Source organism: Rhamphochromis sp. 'chilingali', assembly GCF_963969265.1.
Source record: "Rhamphochromis sp. 'chilingali' genome assembly, chromosome: 15".
NCBI classification, from domain to species: domain Eukaryota; kingdom Metazoa; phylum Chordata; class Actinopteri; order Cichliformes; family Cichlidae; genus Rhamphochromis; species Rhamphochromis sp. 'chilingali'.
Window position 1 is genome coordinate 34,919,111 of NC_137942.1, and position 22,550 is coordinate 34,941,660.

The following is a 22,550-nucleotide window of genomic DNA, read 5'->3' on the forward strand; positions in this document are numbered from 1 at the left end:
CACTCGTGTTTGTCCACAGACAGGAAACACAGCAGGAAACTTCCTCACAGAAGTGCAGCTCATGGATAACACACTTCCTGTCAGTCAGAATGAGGCTGCAGCCAAACACAGAAAGGTGTTTTTGTCCAGATGAGCCCAGAGAAGAAACACGAGTGTTCACAGACATCAGAAGCTCAGAGAGGTGAAACATGAGGTTGGAGTCCTCGTCAGCATCCAGAAGAGCTGCTGTGAAACCCTGAGTACTCATGACAGACTCTGATGGCACAAACACATCATGATTCAAACAGAAAGACAAACATGGAGCTCCTGATCCTCCTGCATGAGAACAAGCTGACATGAGCGCTGTGTCTGAGAGTGTCTCCCTGTCACAGTGACAATAACACAGCTGCTGCTCACAGTCATTAAACTGACCTGAGGTCAGCTGTGCTCCTTACATATGAACCATGTGACCTCACATCAGTGCTGTGGATGACTGTAGTCATAGAAGAGTAGAGCTGTAGCAGGTGGTGTGAGGAGGAGGTGGTGTATTCTAGTTAACGCAGTACTGAAACACTCCAGCAGAGGGCGCTGTTAAGTCCTTATTGTAACACAGTTACTGTGTGCAGTTAGACTTCATACATAATCTGCACTTATTTCCATCAGACATGCTGTCAGGAAATGATTGGTTTCTATTGATTCTACTTCCTGTTGACTCGTTTGATGACAGTGAAACAATCACAGCTGATTGTGTGATGATGTAAACTGTCACTGTTACATTCAGTGTGTGTGACATAATGTTAGTGCAGGCTGATAACAGCCTGGTTCTGTTAGAAACACATGAACGTGTCCATAGATCAGTGTGTGTTTAACATGAGAGCTTCAGCCCTGCTGATGTGTTAAATAAAGACATGCAGGAAAACTGATGAGACTCTGAAATAACTCTTTATATTTATAATGTAACTCTGCATCAAAAGAACAACAAAGGATCCCAGACAGGTTTCTGTGAACAAAGACCATTCTGATGTTTCTGTGTTTCTAACACTTTGACATTATTAGTAAACAGACTGCAGTGAGCAGCATTTATAAAGAGCTTCTATATAAAGATATGACAGCTGTTTGACAAGTTTATCACTCTGTGTTTGGACCTGATCAGTCCAGCTGTTTACTTGAAACATGTTCATTTACCTGTTCTGTTATATTCATGTTCTTGTCTCTGTTGAAAACACATTTTAATGTCCCTCAGATTTTTCTCCCAGATGAATAAATATAAAAATGACACAAACTGACTGCAGCTACTTTTTGTCCTTTCTGTCAAAAACCTTCATGTGACTCATGAGAGACACGTTTCAGCTGTTTGTGACAGATCAGAGGCCAACAAGTCATTTATAACACTTTCCATCATTGTTTAAAGTTCTCAGTGTTTCTGTGTTGCTGCGTATAGGATCTCCCAGCATCATCACTGTGCTGTCCAATCATTGTGTGCGAGGTTACCCTTATAGTGCGATGTGTGTTTGCACAAAGAGAAGCATGTGTGTCAAATATAAATAAGCACAGAACAGAAACAGCTGCTCGTTTCTTCTGTTTAGAGTCAAGTTAGTGTTTTGTGTCTTTGTTTGAGGCCTGATGTCGAGCAGAGGTGTGTGTAACTGCACTGGTCTGTTATATGTGTGAAGTGTGTGCTTCTCTTCAGCATCATCTTTGTCACTGCTGATTCCTTTGTGTCATCATGTGTTGAGAAGAGAGAACAGTTATAACGGAGGAGCAAAAGGAAGCCCTGAAATCTGCATCAACAAGGAAGTGTTGGCTCACCAGTGATCCCAGCAGAGCCACTGGTTTGGCTCCAGTTGTTCTAGATTCAATGATGTTGTTGCTACAGATACATGTCAGCATCTTTATTGAATTTAATATGAAGCAGAAATGGTGTCATCAGGAGAAGAAGAGGAGAACAAGTCCGGCGAGGAGGCAGCAGCTCTTAAAGATGAAACAGCAGCTCAGCCCTGAGCTCAGAGAGCTGCACATGAAAAAGCTCCTCAAGCAGATCCTGTCAGAGGTTTGTCATCAACAGGAGGAACTGTTCACATCATAGGATGAAGATGCTGTCAGCTGGATGAAGAAGGTTATTTAATGCAAACGTTCACACTGAAGTCAAATTGTTGTCGTGTTGAACAGATTCATGTACTGATCGTCTCCAGAATGTTAGAAGAGCTTCAATGAATCATTAGAAACAACTTACAGCTGCACAGCTGTGTCAAACACATCTGTGTGTCATTGTGGGATTGTTGTGTTTCTACATGTGACACACGTCTAAAACATGCACACAATCTGAACACAAACAGGGACTCATGTGTTCCCACAGCCAGATGCTGAGAGCCATTTCCTTGTAGTCCTGTGTCTACATACATGAACCATTAGATGTTATTGGAATGATTGTCAGCTCTGATAGTTTCATGTGTGTTTAGCTGGACGCTGTTTGATCCTCGACATGTTTAAAGGTGTCCAGTCCTGAGACACTGGGGCTGGAAACAGCTGTGATGTCATTGGACTGTCACACAGACAGAAGTGCATGAAGCGAGCAGCCGAGGAGCCGCTGATGTTTTGGATTCAACAGCATTTGAAAGGTCGACACAGACACATTTGCACACAGAAAGCTGAATCTGTCATATGCCACAGTGAACTCACTGTTCAGTGTTTTTCAGGAAGCTTCTTAACTGCCTCTGCTGCCAAACAAGCAGCTGATGTCCTTGAGAAGAAGCTGAAGAAGTCTTCAACAACAAATACAGGAAGTGGACTTTCAAATACTAGATTCACTTTAGACTCACAGAGAAATGACTCAACCAGCTGTGTTTGACTATATGAAAGGTCAGTGTGTGTCTGCACACAGACTGTTGTGTTGGACTGTTATTCAGTTGTCTGCTGAATGTTTTCAAATGTCTGCATCTCAGCTGTGATGAGGCTGGGGGTCACGGGAGGCCACCGTAGCAGCCTCTTCAACATCATGACATCATCATAAATGCTGCTGGACTGTCTGATGGGCCGACGGTGAAAAAGCTGTCGGGAAGGAAACAGAAGACGTTTCAGAGGCTGCAGCAGATTTCTTTGATTCGGGGCCTTTTTCAGCTTTATTGGACAGAGCAGTGAAGATAAGTGACAGCAAAGCAGAGAGAAAGGGGGCGTGGCCCGGGTCAAAGCCAGGCCAGCTGCTCTCCACCTCGTGGTCACCTGCTCATCCTAGTGAGCTCCACCAGCAGCCCTTTCACACACTTTACACTGTCAAACACTGTGTGTGGACCTCAGCTAACAACAGGCTACATTTAAGTCTGGACTACATGCTTTTATATTGTTTTTATTCCATCAGCAGCTCAACATCATGAGCAGCTTTGACATAAAGACATCAAACTCAAGCTGACTTTAAGCTACTTTTAATACAGGGGCTCAAAAACAACAACATCTTTATTATATATCAGGACACAAAGTCATTTCATCTCAAAGGGAAACAGCTTTATTTGGAATAACCAGCACTATCAACTGGTTTGGGATCTCCACCAGTTTCATGTCTTTGCAGCTTCTCCAACAAAGTTCCTGTAAAATCAGCATGTTTGTCTTTATTGGTTTGATAGTGATTGATTATTCAGTCCCAATCTGCTGTCATCTAAAGAACAAAATGATGTTTCTATGAGTCACAAAGCTCCAGATGTTGTCGGCTTCACAAAGAAAACAAAGAACTTAAACACAAAGTGTTTGGAGCCAAAATGTTCCCAAGCTGCTCTTTTTGAAATGGCAGAGGTACAGTGGTGTCTAACAGCACACTGTGGAAGGCAAACATGTTATTGTTGGATGAAACTTCATGAATCCTTTGTAGATTTGAGCTGTTGGAGCCTTTCTTTTCTCTTCAGGTGTACAGATGCTGAGGAGGCAGGTGAAGCAGGTGGAGCTGTTGTGATGCTGGCAGAGGGTGTGTCTTAGTAACTCTGTGAGGCAGAACTGGATCCAACATTGTGGATGTGTTGATGTTGGAGCCATTAAGAGTCTCTGGCCACACTGTAGGATTTCCCTTTGATCCACTGTGGGGGCATTTTGGAGTCTGTCAGTGAAACTCTTCATGTTTGTGTTTGACTCCAGTTTATAGAAACAGAGAAATGTGTCATGCTTTTGTTCGGCCTCCACAAATACACACATTTGTTCATTGGTTGGACTTTTTGGAAGGAGACACATTGAAAACCATGTTAATAAGATCTTGTTGTTTCCTGTGGATCCGACACAGAGAGTGGACTTCAGACAGAAAGCGTGGAAGAGATTTTAGAGGCCGTGTGTGGCAACAGGAAGTTTCTGTGTGTTTGCTGATCTTACATGTGGAAAACAACACGTGATGTTTGTGAAGTTCTACAATGATCATTGTTCTCACAGCATTTTGAGTGGGAACAGTTCAAACTGGGAGTAGTGGGAGTTATTTACTGATTGAAACAAGCTGAATGTTTCTGTGATGATGAAGATCAGCAGCTCAGCTGATCAATGAACTGACATCTATCAGTCGTTTCATGAGATGAAGTCATCAGCAGACATTTGTTCTGACTGTGTGATGAATGTCAGAAGGTCAGGGCTCTGCTTTAGTCACTGCTTGATGATCATTGGCTCATTGTTGAATCCAGGGCCCAGTCTGACCTCTGACCTTTGCTGCAGGTCTTCTGTGTTATCTCCACTTTCATGTCTGATCTTCTGCTGTATCGTCCAAAATAAACATCTGGATCATTTCCAACACTTCAGCAGATCTTTAGTTTGGGCAGTGCAGCACAGAATAACACATATTGTACTATACTGCCCACTTCCTGATCTTATTGGATCTGTGTGTGAGGTTGGTGAAGGAAACACATGTTTACTGAGTGAGTCGCTGCCATTAGGAACTAGTTTTTATATCACAGCCTGGAAATCACACAGGACCATTTCTGCAAGTGAAAAGTCGTCATTGGAGGAAAATCATTGTGTAGTTTGTTCGACTGAAGAATTGTCCCAACTACATGTGCTGCTGACCTTTGACCTTTTCTTTAGGTGCACAGAGGAGTCTGTGGGAACATCCAGAACTGAGGCATCTTGTGTACAAACGTGTTCAGACCAGATGTCAAATGATGTCAGATGTCATCCGTGAATGGATGCAACTGTGGATCGTTCCAATAAAATGAGACAGTTTTGTAAGTACAAGCCCACTACAACCCATCATCAACATTTTAAATTACATTATACATCTTCACTGATATAAAGCACCACTATTTTAACCTGATTCACTTTTTCCACCCTAACAGTTCATTCCTCAAATCAAACAAGATATTTGACCCTAAAAAAATGCATCAACAAATAATTTTGTAATAAAATATTTATTCTTCAACTTTTACAAGTGAAATCAAACAAGTGTGTTTAAGAGTGAAACCAGAGTGGAAGCTGCTCATATAGAGTCCAACCCAGGCTAAAGTAAGCTGAGTAGAGCAGCACCATCAAAGTGTCGGCTCTCTGAACACGGTGCAAGATCGCCATCTGCAGGACAAAACTAGTTTTTCTCGCCCTCCTCGTCAACATCAAGATGATGTCATCGTACAGCAACTGATTCCCTGTCCGTCTGGAACAAAGCATTTACATTAAAAAGACATTTACAGAAAATACAAACACCAACAACACATCTCATCATCACATGATATTTTATTATTTATTATATTATATATTTTTATTGTACCATCAACATCAACAAATACCAGCATATTTTCTTTGAGATTGAGTAGAGTGAACCTTTCCCTTGGTTCACTTCCTGCTCGCAGCATCAGCTGACCTCTGACTTCCTGGTTAAGGTCTCTCAGCGTTGACTGGAATATCAAATCAGACTCACACCATGTTCTTGTAATGTGGTCATGTCTGTCAGCTGTTTGAAGAGCATCTCTGGCCTAAACACAATAGGAAGAACAACAACACGGCTAAAAAAAAAACCCAACACATTTCCATATTAGATGAAGGGCACCGTAACTGGAAATGGTAACATTCATCTGATGCTGCTTTGGATTTATCTTCTGTTTTAGATCAACTTTGATCACTTCGAGCCATCTTAAGTCCGTTTGTTCTAACTTCTCACTAACATCTCGTATGATTTCAGATCCCTGCTGTTCCCCAGCTGCCCTGTAGGTTTGTGCTTTGACCTCCAGAGGGCGACAAATCAGCACAGACAGAGAGCTCCATTCAAACTTTGCTGCCATCAGGAATAATTCTTCAAATATAATCATCAGTGTTTGAGCAGTTATGATATCAGGGACAATCTAGACATGTGTGACAATACTGAACATGTCACATGACAAACCTTAAACATCATGTGATCCACTCTCAGTCTGCACTTTCATTCATGACTTCAACAGGTTGAAATGAGCTTTGAAGAAACATTCAGTGAAATAAATCTTTCATCACAGGATTCATGTGAGCAGCAGATGAACTTTACAAAGAATCAGTGGATTTATCTTCTGTTTTAGATCAACTTTGATCACTTCGAGCCATCTTAAGTCCGTTTGTTCTACTCACTCACTAACGTCTCATATGATTTCAGATCCCTGCTGTTCCCCAGCTGCCCTGTAGGTGGCCTCAGTGTGTCTCACACCATTTACAGATGATTACAGGTCGTTTACAGTTCAAACAGGTCCAACATAAGAAATATGTAGAAAATATCCTGCTATAACAGTTTGGGTCAAAGTGCAGATGTTCCAGATGTTCTGAGTCTGTCTGTGTTTCATGTTAACATGTAGATGTTGGACCAAAGTGAAGCTTTTTGATGTGACAGCAGGAATGTGAAGTGTAACTCTGAGCTGTAGGAAATGAAACTAAATGGACTTTTTCTCCTTTATTTATAGGAAAGTGTAGGAGAGCAACAGATGAACAAGCGTTACTGTAACAGGAAACATCAGAGGACCTTTATGTTCATCATCATCACTGTTTCCTTGTTCTGTCACAAACACACACTTCCTGCTCTCTCTCTGATGGATCTGATTGGCTGTTTCATTCACAGGAGGTCAGGGCGTCACACCAACAGCTTTAACTGCACAACGACACACTTTAAATCATCTGCAGACAAACCTGTGTGTTCGATTTATGAAGAAATAATAAAGACGTGTGTACAGCTGTCCATGAAGCAGCTTCTCACACAAACTCTGACACTTCAGCCACTTTAATTCCTGCAAAGCTGCGTAATAAAGAGCTGTGGCTGCTATGAGCTGCTGATGATGACTGCATGAAGCTCTCAGCTGAAGCTTCTTTCATTTATTTTAATGTTAATGTCGCCTTTTTAAGTCTGTGTGAGGATTTTAATGACACACATTAAAGGAGCTTCTTTGATTAAAACCAAATTCATGTTGATTTTCAGCCTGAAATGATAAAAACTTTAATAATTCTGTTTATAATCATCAACCTGGAGACTAATGAAAAGTATAATAGTGAAAAAAAAAAGCCTTTATTATTTGAGTAATGCCTGAATCTGCTCAGAGACGGAGACAACACAGAGGTGTTGATGACAGTTTGACATTAACTGAATTAAAAACAAAGTGCTCTTATTGTGAAAATCTGCCTCCTACTTCTTTAAATCATTTTTATGTATTTTTTAACCTCACAGTGAAACATTGAGGCATTAATCTGACACAGTTTGATCAGCAGCTGTGTTTTCACTGACGTTTCACTTTGATTTGTTCAGACTGAGCAGAGAGGATCGGTTCTCTGTGTGCGCACTGCTGAGAAACAGAAGCTCATTTCTGCTGTTTCATGAAAAGTGTTATGGAGGAACAAGAAGTTCAGCCTCTAAACTCTCAGCGTGAGGACTGAGTGAAGAGTTTCAGAGCAGAGAGTTTTGGCTCACAGCTTTTAGCGTCTACACAAAGAGACGATTACGCACTTGATCTGAGAACATCTCCACCTCCTACAAACAAACTCTCCTACGAGCAGCTGTCACAACCACAACAGGCAGAAGACTGGATCCTGCTGCAGGTTAATGATTGATCTAAAGGCAGCTGACCTTTGAGCAGGAACTTGTGAGTCTTTTATTGTGTTTAATGCTCACAGTGCTGAAGCCTGCAGACACACCCACATCATATTATTTGTTCTCAGGGTTGTTCGGCGTGGTGGAGTGGGAACAGAAACTTTCTGCAGGTTAATTATTGATCAAACTAAAGTCATATTAAGGAGCTACTGGCACGGAGTCAGAGCAGAGCTCAGAAATCTGAAATATATCAAAGTATATTAAAGTTAGAGTTTAGAGAACACTGTTTGGTTAGCTGCCTCAAAGGCAGATGACTCTCAATATCACAAGATCAGGTGAAATTTCAGACCAAGGGAAAATCACTGGGATTATCTGTGAAGAGGCAGAAAAGCATAGACCTCGTCTACCTTATAGACATTTTGAAAAGGTAAGAGTGAATCTGTCTTCATTCATCTACATGGAAACATAAAACCAAAAAACAAACCAATACAACAAAATCACACCCAGTAGGGCTGGGCGATATAAACAATAAACGACAGAATCGATTAAATTTGGTCAACGATAGAGATTTTGACTATACCGCTCTATCGCGACAGCGCATGTGATGATGTCATCAAACTGCACCTGTTTTGGTCGAAAGCATCGCAGCGGTTAAAACCATTATCCTCTGCAATTATGCTGGGTGACAGTCACAGCAAAGAGATGAAGCACTTTTGAAACGCGGGGAAAGCCAAAAACTGCGCTTCCTCCACTTAATGTTGAATTCTCTGCAGCTGCTCTATTCCCATGTTGTGGCAGTATATTAATAACTAGCCTCGTGTTGTGGATGAATGATCTCAGTTGTTCTCGTGACTGAAGTTTGGCCCGTGTACAGCATCCTGCTATGCGACTGCATTTGTCCCTGACCACCAGAATCACTCACGTTAACTTTTATCGAGTGGAAAAAGAGTTGGGGTTCATCCTCCAGCTTCACTGTGCTAATGTTATGCTAACATAGCTGTGTCGCTAGCAATCACGTAGCACAACATTATATACCAGGTAGTCCAACTTCAGTAACCCTGCAAACGCCACTGCTGTTTAGTTTTCTGTCTTCATTTATGTTGGAAGTGGTAGCAGAGCTGTTTGAATTAGTTTCAAAAATCTCAGTCAGAACATGGTATGAAATGTTTAGGTGTAAACTAGCGCGCTAACTTCCTGTTAACTTCTAAGTCCGTTAAATTTAATAAATTCTGTTTTCATGGATATTAAACTTAATTGTTACATCTGCTAAAGCAGCAACGCTGATGATTTTATTAAAGATGAAAGAATTTAGACCGTTTTTAACTCTCAGTGTTCGTTTGACTTTGGGACCTGAAGCTGTCGGAGTTTTGGACCCAGATTACTCCGTGAAGCTCCTCCCTATGGCAGCCGTAATGCTCTGACGATCCATCAAGCAGTGCGGCTTACCAAAGTTGTGCTAAAACATTTTTAACAGATTTCTGCAGCCAAAATCGGTTCGAGGTCACGAAGCACAACCAGAATTCATACATAAGGCACACTCTTGATTTTTGAGAAAATTAAAGGATTGTAAGTCTGCCTTATAGTGTGGAAAATACGTTATACAGAAGAAAAGAATATATCGCGATATATATCGTTACCGCACATGCTTCAAATTATACCGCGATATGGATTTTAGGCCATATTGCCCAGCCCTAACTCCCAATTTATTTACAACATTTGAAACATACAGTGTAGCTCCGTCAAAACACTCCAAGGCCAAGTGAAAGTGCTGAGAGGGAAAAGATCATGATTAATGATTTATTTAAACTCATAACTGGGTGCAGCAGCTGAGCTTTGACCTGTGAGCTGCAGCTTAAGCTTCTTTTATGGTTCAGTGTTTAATGTGTAAACTGTTTATCACTGCAGAGACGCCTACAGGCTATCTACTGTTCAAAAGTGAATTGTTATACACAGTGCAGCAGCTGACCGTTGACCTGTGAGCTTCAGCCTCTTTGCTGGTGTGAAGTGTTTAATGTGACGCAGTCTGCAGACACAGACGACTGCTGACGGAGAAGAAGCAGAGGATTTTCTCTGTTTCTACACAGACCTGGTCCAGACAGCAGAGAGCTGCAGAGTGAAGACGTTCATTGGAAGAAGCTGAGTAAGTTCAACGTCCTCTTTGAATCCTGGATCAGGAAGTGAATATTTGGTGTTTAAATAAGGTTTCTGTCTTTGACTCAGTCTGCTGTCACTTTTTAGAGAGAAAAGGAGATTTTAGATTAACTGGTGTTCCTGCTGCTCCAGCATTAAAGCACAGTATAGGTGACTGCGCTGATGCCTGTTTATAATTTCACCAAAGCTAATAAACTGTTGGCTAAATTTTCTTGTTTTCAGATGTAAACAGAGGTGAGAGGAGCAGATAATAAGGATTAAATATTATGCTGAATAACTAAATTCTGCTAGTCTGTGACGTAACTCCCAGCAGCATCGCCTCATTTCTTTGACCTTGACCTAGCTAAGCTAACATGAGTTAGCTTAGCTAGCAGAGCAGCTATCTCTGCTGTCTGTCATGTGACCGACTCAAGTGTGTGTAGTAGACTTGTTAGCATAGCTAGCAGGCTGAAAGAAGCTAGCAAACTGTGTGAACACTTTGTAAGAGGTGAGCAGTGAAGGATAAGGAGCTCCTCCAAATGCTGATAATGCACTTAACCTGAATTTACTGCTTGTTACATTATATGTGATGTTCAGTCAAAAACAATTACTTAAATTAACATTATTATTAGTAGTAGTATTAGTATTAGTATTTGTTTATTATTCATGACATGGCTCCCTACTGTAGTGGTTTGAACAACTGATCTGTGGTTATTGTGTCCCTGCAAATTCAACAATGCGCCTCAATGCAAAGCATCAAACAAATATTTTTATTATCAAGTCCTACTGGATGAATCACCGTAGCTCTGACAGTGAAGCACACTCATTTTTATTGGTAGTCACCTTGTAAGCAATGTTCCCTCTAAGCTGCGCACTGTTGGCACGGTCTCTGCGCAGAGAAAATCTGTATTGAGCACACAAAAAGAATTCTAACCTGAATTGAAATTAAAGTAAATATGTGCCGGTGTTTTAGCAAAGCGGCTGATGTGGAGTGAAGCCACGTTAATGACAACGTGTACAACCATTGGAGATGTGAGCAGGACAGACGGAACAATTGACAGGAAAAGTGTGGACTTTATACCAGTTTTTAAATTGTGTTGATCGACCACGTAAAACCAGAGTTATGATAAAATATCTGCAATGTTTGGTTTTCTTCCTGAATACTGTCGTTGTTTATATTTACTGCAGGAAGAAACGGTAAAAACTGCGTTTTATAAGGAAAACGCTCGAAAGCCTGTGAGCAAAAACAATACCAACCCCCAGCCTTTCCTATTGGTCGAAAAATGTACCATGTCGACCAATCAAAACATGGCATTTAGTTGTTAAGAAACGGAGTGACGGCGGTGTTTTGAGATGTGAGAGATTTGAGACGTTTAGAGCAAATCTTGTGTAGTTAGTGTGTAGTTAGTGTGTAGTGTAGTCAATAGTTTTGTTGTGTGTCAGAACAATGAGGCGCCTGCTGAGTGTTACAGGTGTTACAGCAGTGATACATCTGCTGCTGTCAGGCCTGCAGGTATCAGGCTGTTGTTCTCCTTCATCTCATAGTGGACAGAAATTATTTTTTGGAGCGGCACAAATAATTTGTGTGGCATCAGATTTGATGCAGAACAGCTGATTGTTCTGTAAATAGTTTGAAATGTTTATTTTAAAAAAAACACCTTGGCTGTAGTTTTTTGCAGTAAACAGCTGCAAAAAACTCTGTTTGCAAAACTCAGTTACTTTTTTGAAGAAGTAACTATATAATTAACTGCCCAACATTGGTCATTATTTACTGTATGTTGCAGACAGAGTTATAGACTCTCTCCCAGACCACAGACTCATAATACAAGTCAGAGCTTTATTTAAAGAAAGTTGTGTTTTCAAAATTGAAGTTCAAGTTATTTTTCCTTCCAATAGTGTTAACATGCTACAGGTCATGAACAAGATTTTCTTTTTTAACTTTCATTGTAAGTGGGCTAAAGCAGTTAATTAAAAGTAGTTTAACAGAAATGTAAACGCTGTAAATTGATTATTTTAATAAACATGTAACTTGGATGGATTCGACGCTGGCGTGACCACAGTGCACACGTCTAATGTCGCTCACAGTGGATCGCTCAGGGAGGTTGTGTGTTCGCTCAGACAAGTGAAACATTAGAGGGAACATTGCTTGTAAGTGCAAGCTTTAAACTCTCATGGATGAGTAAAACTCATTAGAAACACTGGCGAGCAGTGAGTGAATAACAGGTCTGACAGCAGCAGCAGGGACGGTGCTGTCATAGTTTAATGTGGAGTCTGTTTGAACTCAAACACTGAAGAGCAAAGAAAAGAACTTTAATGGTTCTGGGTCCCTTTGACCAAGCACTTTGCATTTTTTGTATTATGGTTTATGGTTCTGGTTCATTTACAGTCTTATTTATGCTTCTTTGAGTTTCTTATACTTCCTGTTTAGTTCCTTGATCATTAGATTCCCTCTGTGTCTCTGTGTGCCTCTGTGTGTCTCTGTGTGTGTTTGTGTGTGTTTGTGTGTGTTTGTGTGAGGCCTGATGCTCCATTCTATATTTCCTCAGCCTGTCATGTCTCTCTTGTCTCCTCTTTCCCTCGCTCACTCTCGTCTGCCTTTCCTCCACTCCTCTGTCAAGCTCACGTGTCAGTGTTGTGTTCCTTTGTTTGCTGTTTTATTGTGAAAGTCTTGCATTCTTTGTTCAGTGTGTTTCATTTTTCCTGTGAAGGTTCTCAGTCATCCAGGTCATCATAGTTGAAGGAGCTTGGAAAGAAAAGCATCTGGACTTCTATAAGTTGCTTGAAGATGTTTCGCCGTTATATTTGGGTCCTACCCTGTCTGCATTATGCAGCTAGTTCAAGACCAACATTTTTCTAGTTTCCCAAACAGTGAATCAGTGTGTGTCAGTGAATGCATCGTGTGTGCTTCAGGCTCCATCTAGTGGACTGATAGCAGAGCAGCTGATGGCAGCTTCCTCTGCCTCACACTGCTGTCTGACTGCATCCAGCTGACACTGAGATGAAGCAGGAAAGAAGCAGCTGATATTTGGACAGCACACATGATGAAAGGAGGATTTCAGCTGATGTGCACATGAATGATTTGTGTTTCCTCTGCAGGTAGAAAGTGTGTGTGAGCTGAATTGAGCAGCATGGATCAGTGTGAGGACAGAGAGGAGGGAGCCCCTCCCTCTAAAAGCACTCTGTGTGGGGAACATGAGAGCCAGACCAAAGCTCAGAGGTGAGATGACCATCTCTAACTGTCCATGACTCTTCTCCATGTCACAGCTCAGCACTCACATCACTGCTGCATCATTATTCACAGGAACCAGCCTGGACCTCCACCAAGCTCTGTGTCTTATGAAAGTAACTCAGTCAAAGATGCCATTAAGATATTTGAGCAAAGACAGTCAGCTGAGAAAAGGTAAGCTAATACCAATAATATCAGCTGATATGTGATGAGAATTTTACTGAAGATTTATAACTTTTTCAGGATCCATCAGAGACTCAAACCTGGACCTCGACCCAGCTCTGTGTCCTTACAGAGTGACGCGTCTAAAGGTCACTTCATTGGTTTTAAATCCCAGCCTGTGTCTGCTGCAGAGAGGTGAGCTGTTAGCAACATGAACTCTTTGATTTAACTGCTTGATGTTGTTGGATATAAACTACAAACACGTCGTTCCCTCAGTCCCATTTAAACTGTCTTTTAAAACAAGCCTTTGGTTTCTAAACAACTGAAAACCCACTTCAGCAAACAGGAAGTGATCAGAGCGTCCGTCCACTTCCTGTCAGGCCCTGCAAACATTTCATATTGAAGAAAAGTAGCTGACATCTCACATTTTTACTCCACCACATTCAACCATTTTGACATTTTACAGCATGAAACTCTTGTCACATGACTCCTGTTATGTTATAGAGTCATGTGACCACCAGGGAGGGATTTGTATGGATGAAACACATTCAAATCAATCTGATTCATCAATGGAAACATTTTTGGTGTAAATGCAGCAACACTGAAAACGCTGAAGATAAAAACACAACAGATGAAATATGAACAAATCGAGGCTTTGAATACACGTGTGTGTGTTTGAGACACAGAGATAAATGGATTGTGTGTCTGTCCTATTGCTGCGTGAGGGTTTTATTGTAGATTTTGTGCGTGTACACTTTTGACCACGAAGGTGTTGAAAGGGCGTAAAACAGTTGGAGGCACCAGAGTGAACACTGGTGCTGTCAGTAGATTAAAACATGACTAATTAATGACACAATCTTCTGTCATTAATCCTGATTAATCACAATTACTTGATCAATAGCTGCAGTTACATTTTTCCAACTTTATATTTAAGCCTGTAACAGACGTTTACACCATATAATGAAGTCAATGCAGAATAAACACAAAGAATGTTAAACGCTTCAATTCAAAGAGACTTTGAATAGTTTTCAGTCTTTAACTCAGCTTCTCTGCTGTAAATACAACTTTGTAACAAACATATATACTAAAAGCTAAGTGTGCACTAATATATAATAATATATAATCTATATTACTGCTGTTAATGAAAATGTTTAATCAGACTCATCACAGGGTTACTGTGGATTCATTTGGATTAATCACCATTAAACATCATTTTTAATGTAAACGAATCAAATTTCATTTCATGAGCAAACAGACTCGAGAGAAAAGGGCAAATTTACACACTTAACATGTTTATTGAACATGTAAACATTGATTAACCTCCTGAATGAGCCGACCCCCCCAGGGACAGTCCTGCATGCTAATGATGGGCTCTGCTCTGTACCTGCAGGATTCTGTCAGCCACAAACTCCTCAGCTGATCCTGAATCTGAGCCCATCTGTCAAACAATCATTTTCTTCACCGGTCTGTGGAGGTGGCACTGATCCTGCAGCAGTCTAACACTCTCTGTCACTCTTCTTCAAGTCTTTGACACGAGGAACCAAAACTATGTTATTAACAACACTAACAGGTCTGCAGTTTGTCCACTTGGCAGTTGTGTCATCAGTGCTTTGCATCGTTGTGATATTTTAAGCTGGAAGTGCTTCGGTGAAAAGAAAATTCCTTCTGTCACGATGTGCAGAATCCTTCATGTTGGTCGGCTGGTCCGTCTTGTTATTTTTTTAATACTCAAACTTTCCATCGGGAGGTCAGTGTGTGTTTGTCATCTTCCATATTGAGCTGATTGGTTCAGCTGCCGTCACTAACAGATGTGCTGCACATCTGCACGTGTGCAAAGGTAACTCTACTCGGACAAACTGCCCGAAGTGCGTTGATAGAAACATTTCAGGGATTTTGAGTCGTTCTGCTCTCCAGATGTGTCGTGTTAAAGGTTTTTATCATGTTAATCATGATAACAGATGAACCCCTAACCCTACATGTTAATTTTGACAGCACTGGTAACTCCTTTTTAATGTTCTTCTGTCAGATCATTGATTAGACTCGACTCCAAATACGAGACTCGGAAAACTCAAATGAAAACTCAAATCAAAGCAATGAGAAAAGGACTTCTTGTGTTAGAATGAAAACATATGGAAGTGGTCAGGTTTCAAACACTCGTTGAATCTACTGCACAGTTACATTCAGGGACCTGTGGCCTCCTGAGAGCATTAGTTGATGGTTCATCACAGTTTTCTCAAAGTTTCCTCTGAGCTTCTGCAGCATCATCACTTCCATCACTGATGAAAGAAAGTTCATAGAAAACAGAAAATATATCTTCAGAATCTGAGAGTCTAAAACTTGACAGACTTGATTCAGATGAAGTTATTTGAGCAGAAACTCCTGGATCGTTATCCTGTGTTGATCTAATCCTTCATGGTTCTTCCACAGAGTGGAGCAGCAGAGCTCAGAGGTTCCCAGTGGTCAGTCTGCCCAGCAGCATCAAACACAGCTGGACTCCATATTTATGGTCTGTACATGTACAACAACTACTTTATTATTAATATTAATAATAATGCATTTATTTATAGGTCCCTTTCAGAACACCAAGGACTCTGTGGACTAAATGACCAAAAGAAAACAAACTTTGAAATCAGACGGTGCAAATGTGATCACAGGGAAACGTTTTAAACATCGAGGCTTTAAACAGAAACCAAAGTGAAACAGTTTGTAGTCGAGATCAGTGGGAATGAAGCTGAATAACTGTTTCTTCAATAACTTTGAGCTCTTAAAAAACAAAAACTAGCTGAAAGTCTGGCTGCTCTTATGAAAAGTACAGAGAAATTATGGGTCGCTCAACACTTGTGCACAATATAGGAGTTTAAATAAATCTGAAGAATAACTCAAAGTCCTACAATCATACTGAGAAAATCATCTACAGCTAACTATCCAAGTGGATTTGTTTAAGACAGCTCCATCTGCTGGTGGCCCTCTGCAGGTGCATGAAAGGGGCGTGTTTATATTGAAAGTAGTAGAGAAAGTAAACCCCACGGGAAGGAGGAGGACTCTCAGCGGCTTCCAGCTCATATTCAGACATTTGACTTCTCACTGAAAGCAGCAAGTTTGAGTGTCTGTACCTTAGTTAGAAGAGATAACATGGTCATAGTAATTAGAGTTGATTGAGCAATGCTGTCCTTGTAATGTAGTTTATGATTTTTATGGACAAGTCCAGTTTTTCTGTAGAGCCTCTCAAGTTGGTGACAGCAGCAGTGGAAGTTCACGTGTAAACCAGAGCAGCAAATCAGGTCCAAATGTGTTGTTCACAGTGAGTGGGATCATCATTGGCTGCTATGTTAACCTCCTGCAGCAGGATGTCTTTGGTCAGAGAATGGATAGATCACTAAGTCATTGTTGAGTTTAGGGAGACAGTAGACAGTTGGAGGAGGTTCAGCCAGTTGACACACAGTAGATAAAATAACTGAAGGCAGGAGCAGACACCTGTATGACTTTCCACCTCTCACATAGATTATTTCCCTGGGCAGCGCCACAGGGCTGGTAGATGTAAACAAAGCTGGAGGAGAGGATTGATTCATCTGAGAAAAGTCACAGAGTTGTGTCTTGATGCTCAATCATCCAGGTACGTAAATCCCAAAAAGCTTGATTCTGTTCATCTGGATGTTTTCAGTGGGAGAAACGTTTCATCATCATCAGGTGACTTCTTCAGTCTCAGCTGACTGCAGGTTTCAATCTCATAAACAGGACATTTGTATGACTGAAACCAGCCCACTGAAGGAACAATGGGCTGGGAGGTCAGTTCATTGATCATTGGTACGCATATTGTCAGGACCATTGATCAATGGTTGTTGATCAATGGTCATGAGTCCAGTTCACAGAGAGCTGGGGAATGGCTGCAATCACAGCATGTAAGATGGTGACAAATGTACCCTTAGGCCCCTCCTCCATTCAGAGATGGTCTTTCCTTTTCACATAAATGGCCTCCTTGACTCCGCCCTCAAACCAGCGTTCACATTTACTCAGGACCTTCTTGATGTGAAGTTCTTCTGCTTCCCTGGCTGCTGTGTCTGTGGGGATGGTGTTTGTTCTGTGTTGTAGCGTCCTGATGACGCCCAGTTTGTGCCCCAGTGGATGATGAGAGTCAAACCTTAAATACTGATCTGTATGCGTAAACAGAGTGAACCTTTAAGACCAGTTGTCTGTACGATCAACTCAGTCACCTGAAACATCTCCAAGTTTCTGGCTTTGATCATCAACCTGTTGGTAGTTCAGCTCTGAACACCAGTGAAATGTTTCTCCCACTGAAATCGCTGCATTCATATGAACAGCATCAACGTTTTGGGATCATGGAGTTGTGGACAAAGTCTCAGTTAATCAGATAAAGTCAAACCTATAATTGGTGAAGAGTTCGTGGATGATATGCCCCTTGATCGTAAAGAAGTGGATGTTGTGTGGACTAAAGTTCAGAGTGGTGGGTCATTCATAAAGTATTCTGTTCCAGCTGCTGGAGGACAACATCATCACTTTTGTGAAGAGCGAGCTGAAGAAGATCCAGAAGGCTCTGAATCCAAATAAGCCCCAGTGCTTGGAGTTTCAGAGGGAGGATGATGAGCAGAGGAGCAGCAGAGAGGCATTTGTGAAGATCACAGTGGACTTCCTGAGGAGAATGAAGCAGGAGGAGCTGGCTGACCGTCTGCAGAGACGTAAGAGGATTTATCTAAAGATTTAAGCTGCTGGATAAATGAGAGACTTGTGACACCAGTGTGTTCAGTCATTTCTCAGTGGGTCAGAAATTGTCATCAGCATTTTGTAAAATATGATTGTTAAAGTTGTATTTTTATTATTATTATTCAGAACTTCCAGCTGCTGTTTGTCATCGTAACCTTAAGTCTAAGCTGAAGAAGAAGTTCCAGTGTGTGTTTGAGGGCATCGCTAAAGCAGGAAACCCAACCCTCCTGAATCAGATCTACACAGAGCTCTACATCACAGAGGGAGGGACTGCAGAGGTCAATGATGAACATGAGGTCAGACAGATTGAAACAGCATCCAGGAAACCAGACAGACCAGAAACAACCATCAGACAAGAAGACATCTTTAAAGCCTCACCTGGAAGAGATGAACCAATCAGAACAGTGCTGACAAAGGGAGTGGCTGGCATTGGGAAAACAGTCTTAACACAGAAATACAGCCTGGACTGGGCTGAAGACAAAGCCAACCAGGACATCCAGTTCATATTTCCATTCACTTTCAGAGAGCTGAATGTGCTGAAAGAGGAAAAGTTCAGCTTGGTGGGACTTGTTCATCACTTCTTTACTGAAACCAAAGAAGCAGGAATCTGCAGCTTTGAAGACTTCCAGGTTGTGTTCATCTTTGATGGTCTGGATGAGTGTCGACTTCCTCTGGACTTCCACAAAACTACAATCCTAACTGACCCTAGAAAGTCCACCTCAGTGGATGTGCTGCTGATAAACCTCATCAGGGGGAAACTGCTTCCCTCTGCTCGCCTCTGGATAACCACACGACCTGCAGCAGCCAATCAGATCCCTCCTGACTGTGTTGGCATGGTGACAGAGGTCAGAGGGTTCACTGACCCACAGAAGGAGGAGTACTTCAGGAAGAGATTCAGAGATAAGAAGCAGGCCAGCAGCATCATCTCCCACATCAAGACATCACGAAGCCTCCACATCATGTGTCACATCCCAGTCTTCTGCTGGATCACTGCTACAGTTCTGGAGGATGTGCTGGAAACCAGAGAGGGAGGACAGCTGCCCAACACCCTGACTGAGATGTACATCCACTTCCTGGTGGTTCAGGCCAAAGTGAAGAAGGTCAAGTATGATGGAGGAGCTGAGACAGATCCACACTGGAGTCCAGAGAGCAGGAAGATGATGGAGTCTCTGGGAAAACTGGCTTTTGATCAGCTGCAGAAAGGAAACCTGATCTTCTATGAACCAGACCTGAAAGAGTGTGGCATCGATATCAGAGCAGCCTCAGTGTACTCAGGAGTGTTCACACAGATCTTTAAAGAGGAGAGCGGACTGTACCAGGACAAGGTGTTCTGCTTCATCCATCTGAGTGTTCAGGAGTTTCTGGCTGCTCTTCATGTCCATCTGACCTTCATCAACTCTGGACTCAATCTGCTGGAACAACAACAAACAACCTCCCAGAAGTCTGAAACAGGAGATTCTGCAAAGAAACACTTCTACCAGAGTGCTGTGAACAAGGCCTTACAGAGTCCAAATGGACACCTGGACTTGTTCCTCCGCTTCCTCCTGGGTCTTTCACTGCAGACCAATCAGACTCTCCTACGAGGTCTGATGACACAAACAGGAAGTAGCTCACAGACCAATCAGGAAACAGTCCAGTACATCAAGAAGAAGCTCAGTGAGAATCTGTCTGCAGAGAAAAGCATCAATCTGATCCACTGTCTGAATGAACTGAATGATCGTTCTCTAGTGGAGGAGATCCAACAATACAGGACTTCAGGAAGTCTCTCCACAGGTAAACTGTCTCCTGCTCAGTGCTCAGCTCTGACCTTCATGTTACTGTCATCAGAAGAAGATCTGGATGAGTTTGACTTTAAGAAATATTCTGCTTCAGAGGAGGCTCTTCTGAGAATGCTGCCAGTGGTCAAAGCCTCCAATAAAGCTCTGTAAGTAAACATGAACTCATTGCTTAAAATCTTATAATCGATAAAAATCTTAAAACCATGGGAAATAAATCAGAAATGCTGAGTTCAAAGAACAGTTAAAAAACATAAAAATAGTGAATTAAATGATTATCATTCACTCAGTAAATATTTTTTCAGTCCAGCAGGCCGTGTCAGTATTTCTGACACATTTTTGTCTATATCTCTTATCAAAGTACAATCCAGGCCCAGCCAATAAGAACATGAGCTCTGATCCTTCAGCCCCTCTGACAGGTTTATTATCGTCAGCTTGTTCACGTCTCCAAATCCAGCAGTTTGTTTTTTATCTCATTTTCAGTGCACACTCTCCCTTTTTTATTATAAATCTCTGCTGTGACTGTCCTGTTTTCATCCAGGATGGAGGGAAAACTTGGGCTTCCATCCATCCATCCATCTTCATCCGCTTTATCTGAGGCCGGGTCGCGGGGGCAGCAGCCTAAGCAAAGAGGCCCAGACCTCCCTCTCCCCAGCCACCTCCTCCAGCTTATCCGGGGGAATACCAAGGCGTTCCCAGGCCAGCCGAGAGATATAATCTCTCCAGCGTGTCCTGGGTCTGCCCCGGGGCCTCCTCCTGGTGGGACATGCCTGGAACACCTCACCCAGGAGGCGCCCAGGGGGTATCCTTGTCAGATGCCCGAACCACCTCAGCTGGCTCCTTTCGATGTGGAGCAGCAGCGGCTCTACTCTGAGCCCCTCCCGGATGGCCGAACTTCCCACCCTATCTCTAAGGGAGAGGCCAGCCACCCTTCGGAGGAAGCTCATTTCTGCCGCTTGTATCCGCGATCTCGTTCTTTCGGTCACTACCCACAGCTCGTGGCCATAGGTGAGGGTAGGGACGTAGATCGACCGGTAAATTGAGAGCTTCGCTTTTACACTCAGCTCCCTCTTCACCACGACGGACCGGTGCAGCGTCCGCATTACTGCAGCTGCAGCCCCAATCCGTCTGTCGATCTCCGGCTCCCTTCTCCCATCACTCGCGAACAAGACCCCGAGATACTTCAACTCCTCCACTTGGGGCAGGAACTCATCTCCGACCCAGAGTGGGCACTCCACCCTTTTCCGGCTGAGAACCATGGCCTCAGATTTGGAGGTGCTGATCCTCATTCCCGCTGCTTCACACTCGGCTGCGAACCGTTCCAGTGCGAGCTGGAGGCCCTCACCCGATGAAGCCAACAGAACCACATCATCCGCAAAAATCAGAGATGAGATTCTGAGGCCACCAAAGCGAAAGCCCTCCGCCACTTGGCTGCGCCTAGAAATCCTGCCCATAAAAATTATGAACAGAACCGGAGACAAAGGGCAGCCCTGGCGGAGCCCATCACCCACCGGGAACGAGTCCGACTTATTGCCGGCAATGCGAACCAAGCTCTTGCAACGGTTGTATCGGGATCGAATGGCCCGTAGCAATGGGCCAGACACCCCATACTCCCGCAACACCTCCCACAGGACACCCCGAGGGACATGGTCGAATGCCTTCTCCAAGTCCACAAAACACATGTAGACTGGTTGGGCAAACTCCCATGCACCCTCAAGTATCCTGGAGAGGATAAAGAGCTGGTCCAGTGTTCCGCGACCAGGACGAAAACCGCATTGTTCCTCCTGTATCCGAGGTTCGACTAGCGGACGAACTCTCCTTTCCAGCACCCTGGCATAGACTTTCCCAGGGAGGCTGAGGAGTGTGATACCCCTGTAGTTGGAACACACCCTCCGGTCCCCCTTCTTAAAGATGGGGACCACCACCCCGGTCTGCCAGTCCACAGGTACTGCCCCTGATCACCATGCAACATTGCAGAGGCGTGTCAACCAGGACAGCCCTACAACGTCCAAAGCCTTCAGGAACTCGGGGCGGACCTCATCAACACCAGGGGCTCTGCCACCAAGGAGTTGTTTAACTGCTTCAGTGACCTCGCCCCCGGAAATTGGCGGGTCATTCCCCTCATCCCCAGACTTTGCTTCCTCCTCGGAAGACGTGTCAGTGGGATTAAGGAGGTCCTCGAAGTATTCCTTCCACCGCCTAACAATTTTCTCAGTCGACGTCAGCAGCGCTCCGCCAGCACTATACACAGTGCAGGTAGAGCACCGCTTTCCCCTCCTGAGACGCCTGACGGTTTGCCAGAATCTCTTCGAGGCAGTCCGAAAGTCTTTTTCCATGGCCTCTCCGAACTCCTCCCACACCCGAGTTTTTGCTTCAGCCACTGCCCGAGCCACATTCCGCTTGGCCTGTCGATACCTGTCGGCTGCCTCCGGAGTCCCACAGGCTAACCAAGCCCGATAGGACTCCTTCTTCAGCCTGGTGGCTCCCTTCACCTCTGGTGTCCACCATTTGGTTCGGGGATTACCACCACGGCAGGTACCAACCACCTTGCGGCCGCAGCTCAATGCAGCAG

General features: G+C 43.1%; 3 protein-coding genes and 1 long non-coding RNA gene across 4 annotated transcripts in view; 3 read left to right on the forward strand and 1 right to left on the reverse strand.

The window, feature by feature from the left end:
- LOC308411821 (uncharacterized protein) overlaps positions 1-1,794 on the forward strand; it is a gene marked incomplete at its 3' end in the record, with an annotated part of 34,816 nt that extends 33,022 nt beyond the window's left edge. Inside the window, exons 7-8 of the mRNA XM_080905847.1 lie at positions 1,421-1,477; positions 1,670-1,794. Coding sequence (XP_080761973.1) covers positions 1,421-1,477; positions 1,670-1,794 — 182 coding nt within the window. The remainder of the gene's footprint in view (positions 1-1,420; positions 1,478-1,669) is intronic.
- Positions 1-22,550, forward strand: part of LOC308410888 (uncharacterized protein) — a 176,358-nt gene that overhangs the window by 53,944 nt on the left and 99,864 nt on the right. The gene's annotated exons all lie outside the window — the stretch shown is intronic.
- On the reverse strand, positions 5,330-6,820 carry LOC308410922. The gene is made up of 2 exons (XR_013974302.1): positions 5,718-6,820; positions 5,330-5,584 (listed from the first exon to the last, which is right to left on the reverse strand). It is a non-coding gene; the product is annotated as an uncharacterized lncRNA (long non-coding RNA).
- Positions 10,001-22,550, forward strand: part of LOC308410889 (uncharacterized protein) — a 34,256-nt gene continuing 21,706 nt past the window's right edge. The window contains exons 1-8 of the mRNA XM_080904550.1: positions 10,001-10,106; positions 13,193-13,313; positions 13,398-13,496; positions 13,566-13,679; positions 15,912-15,990; positions 17,977-18,178; positions 18,330-19,976; positions 20,076-20,127. Coding sequence (XP_080760676.1) covers positions 13,225-13,313; positions 13,398-13,496; positions 13,566-13,679; positions 15,912-15,990; positions 17,977-18,178; positions 18,330-19,976; positions 20,076-20,127 — 2,282 coding nt within the window. The 5' untranslated portion in view covers positions 10,001-10,106; positions 13,193-13,224. The remainder of the gene's footprint in view (positions 10,107-13,192; positions 13,314-13,397; positions 13,497-13,565; positions 13,680-15,911; positions 15,991-17,976; positions 18,179-18,329; positions 19,977-20,075; positions 20,128-22,550) is intronic.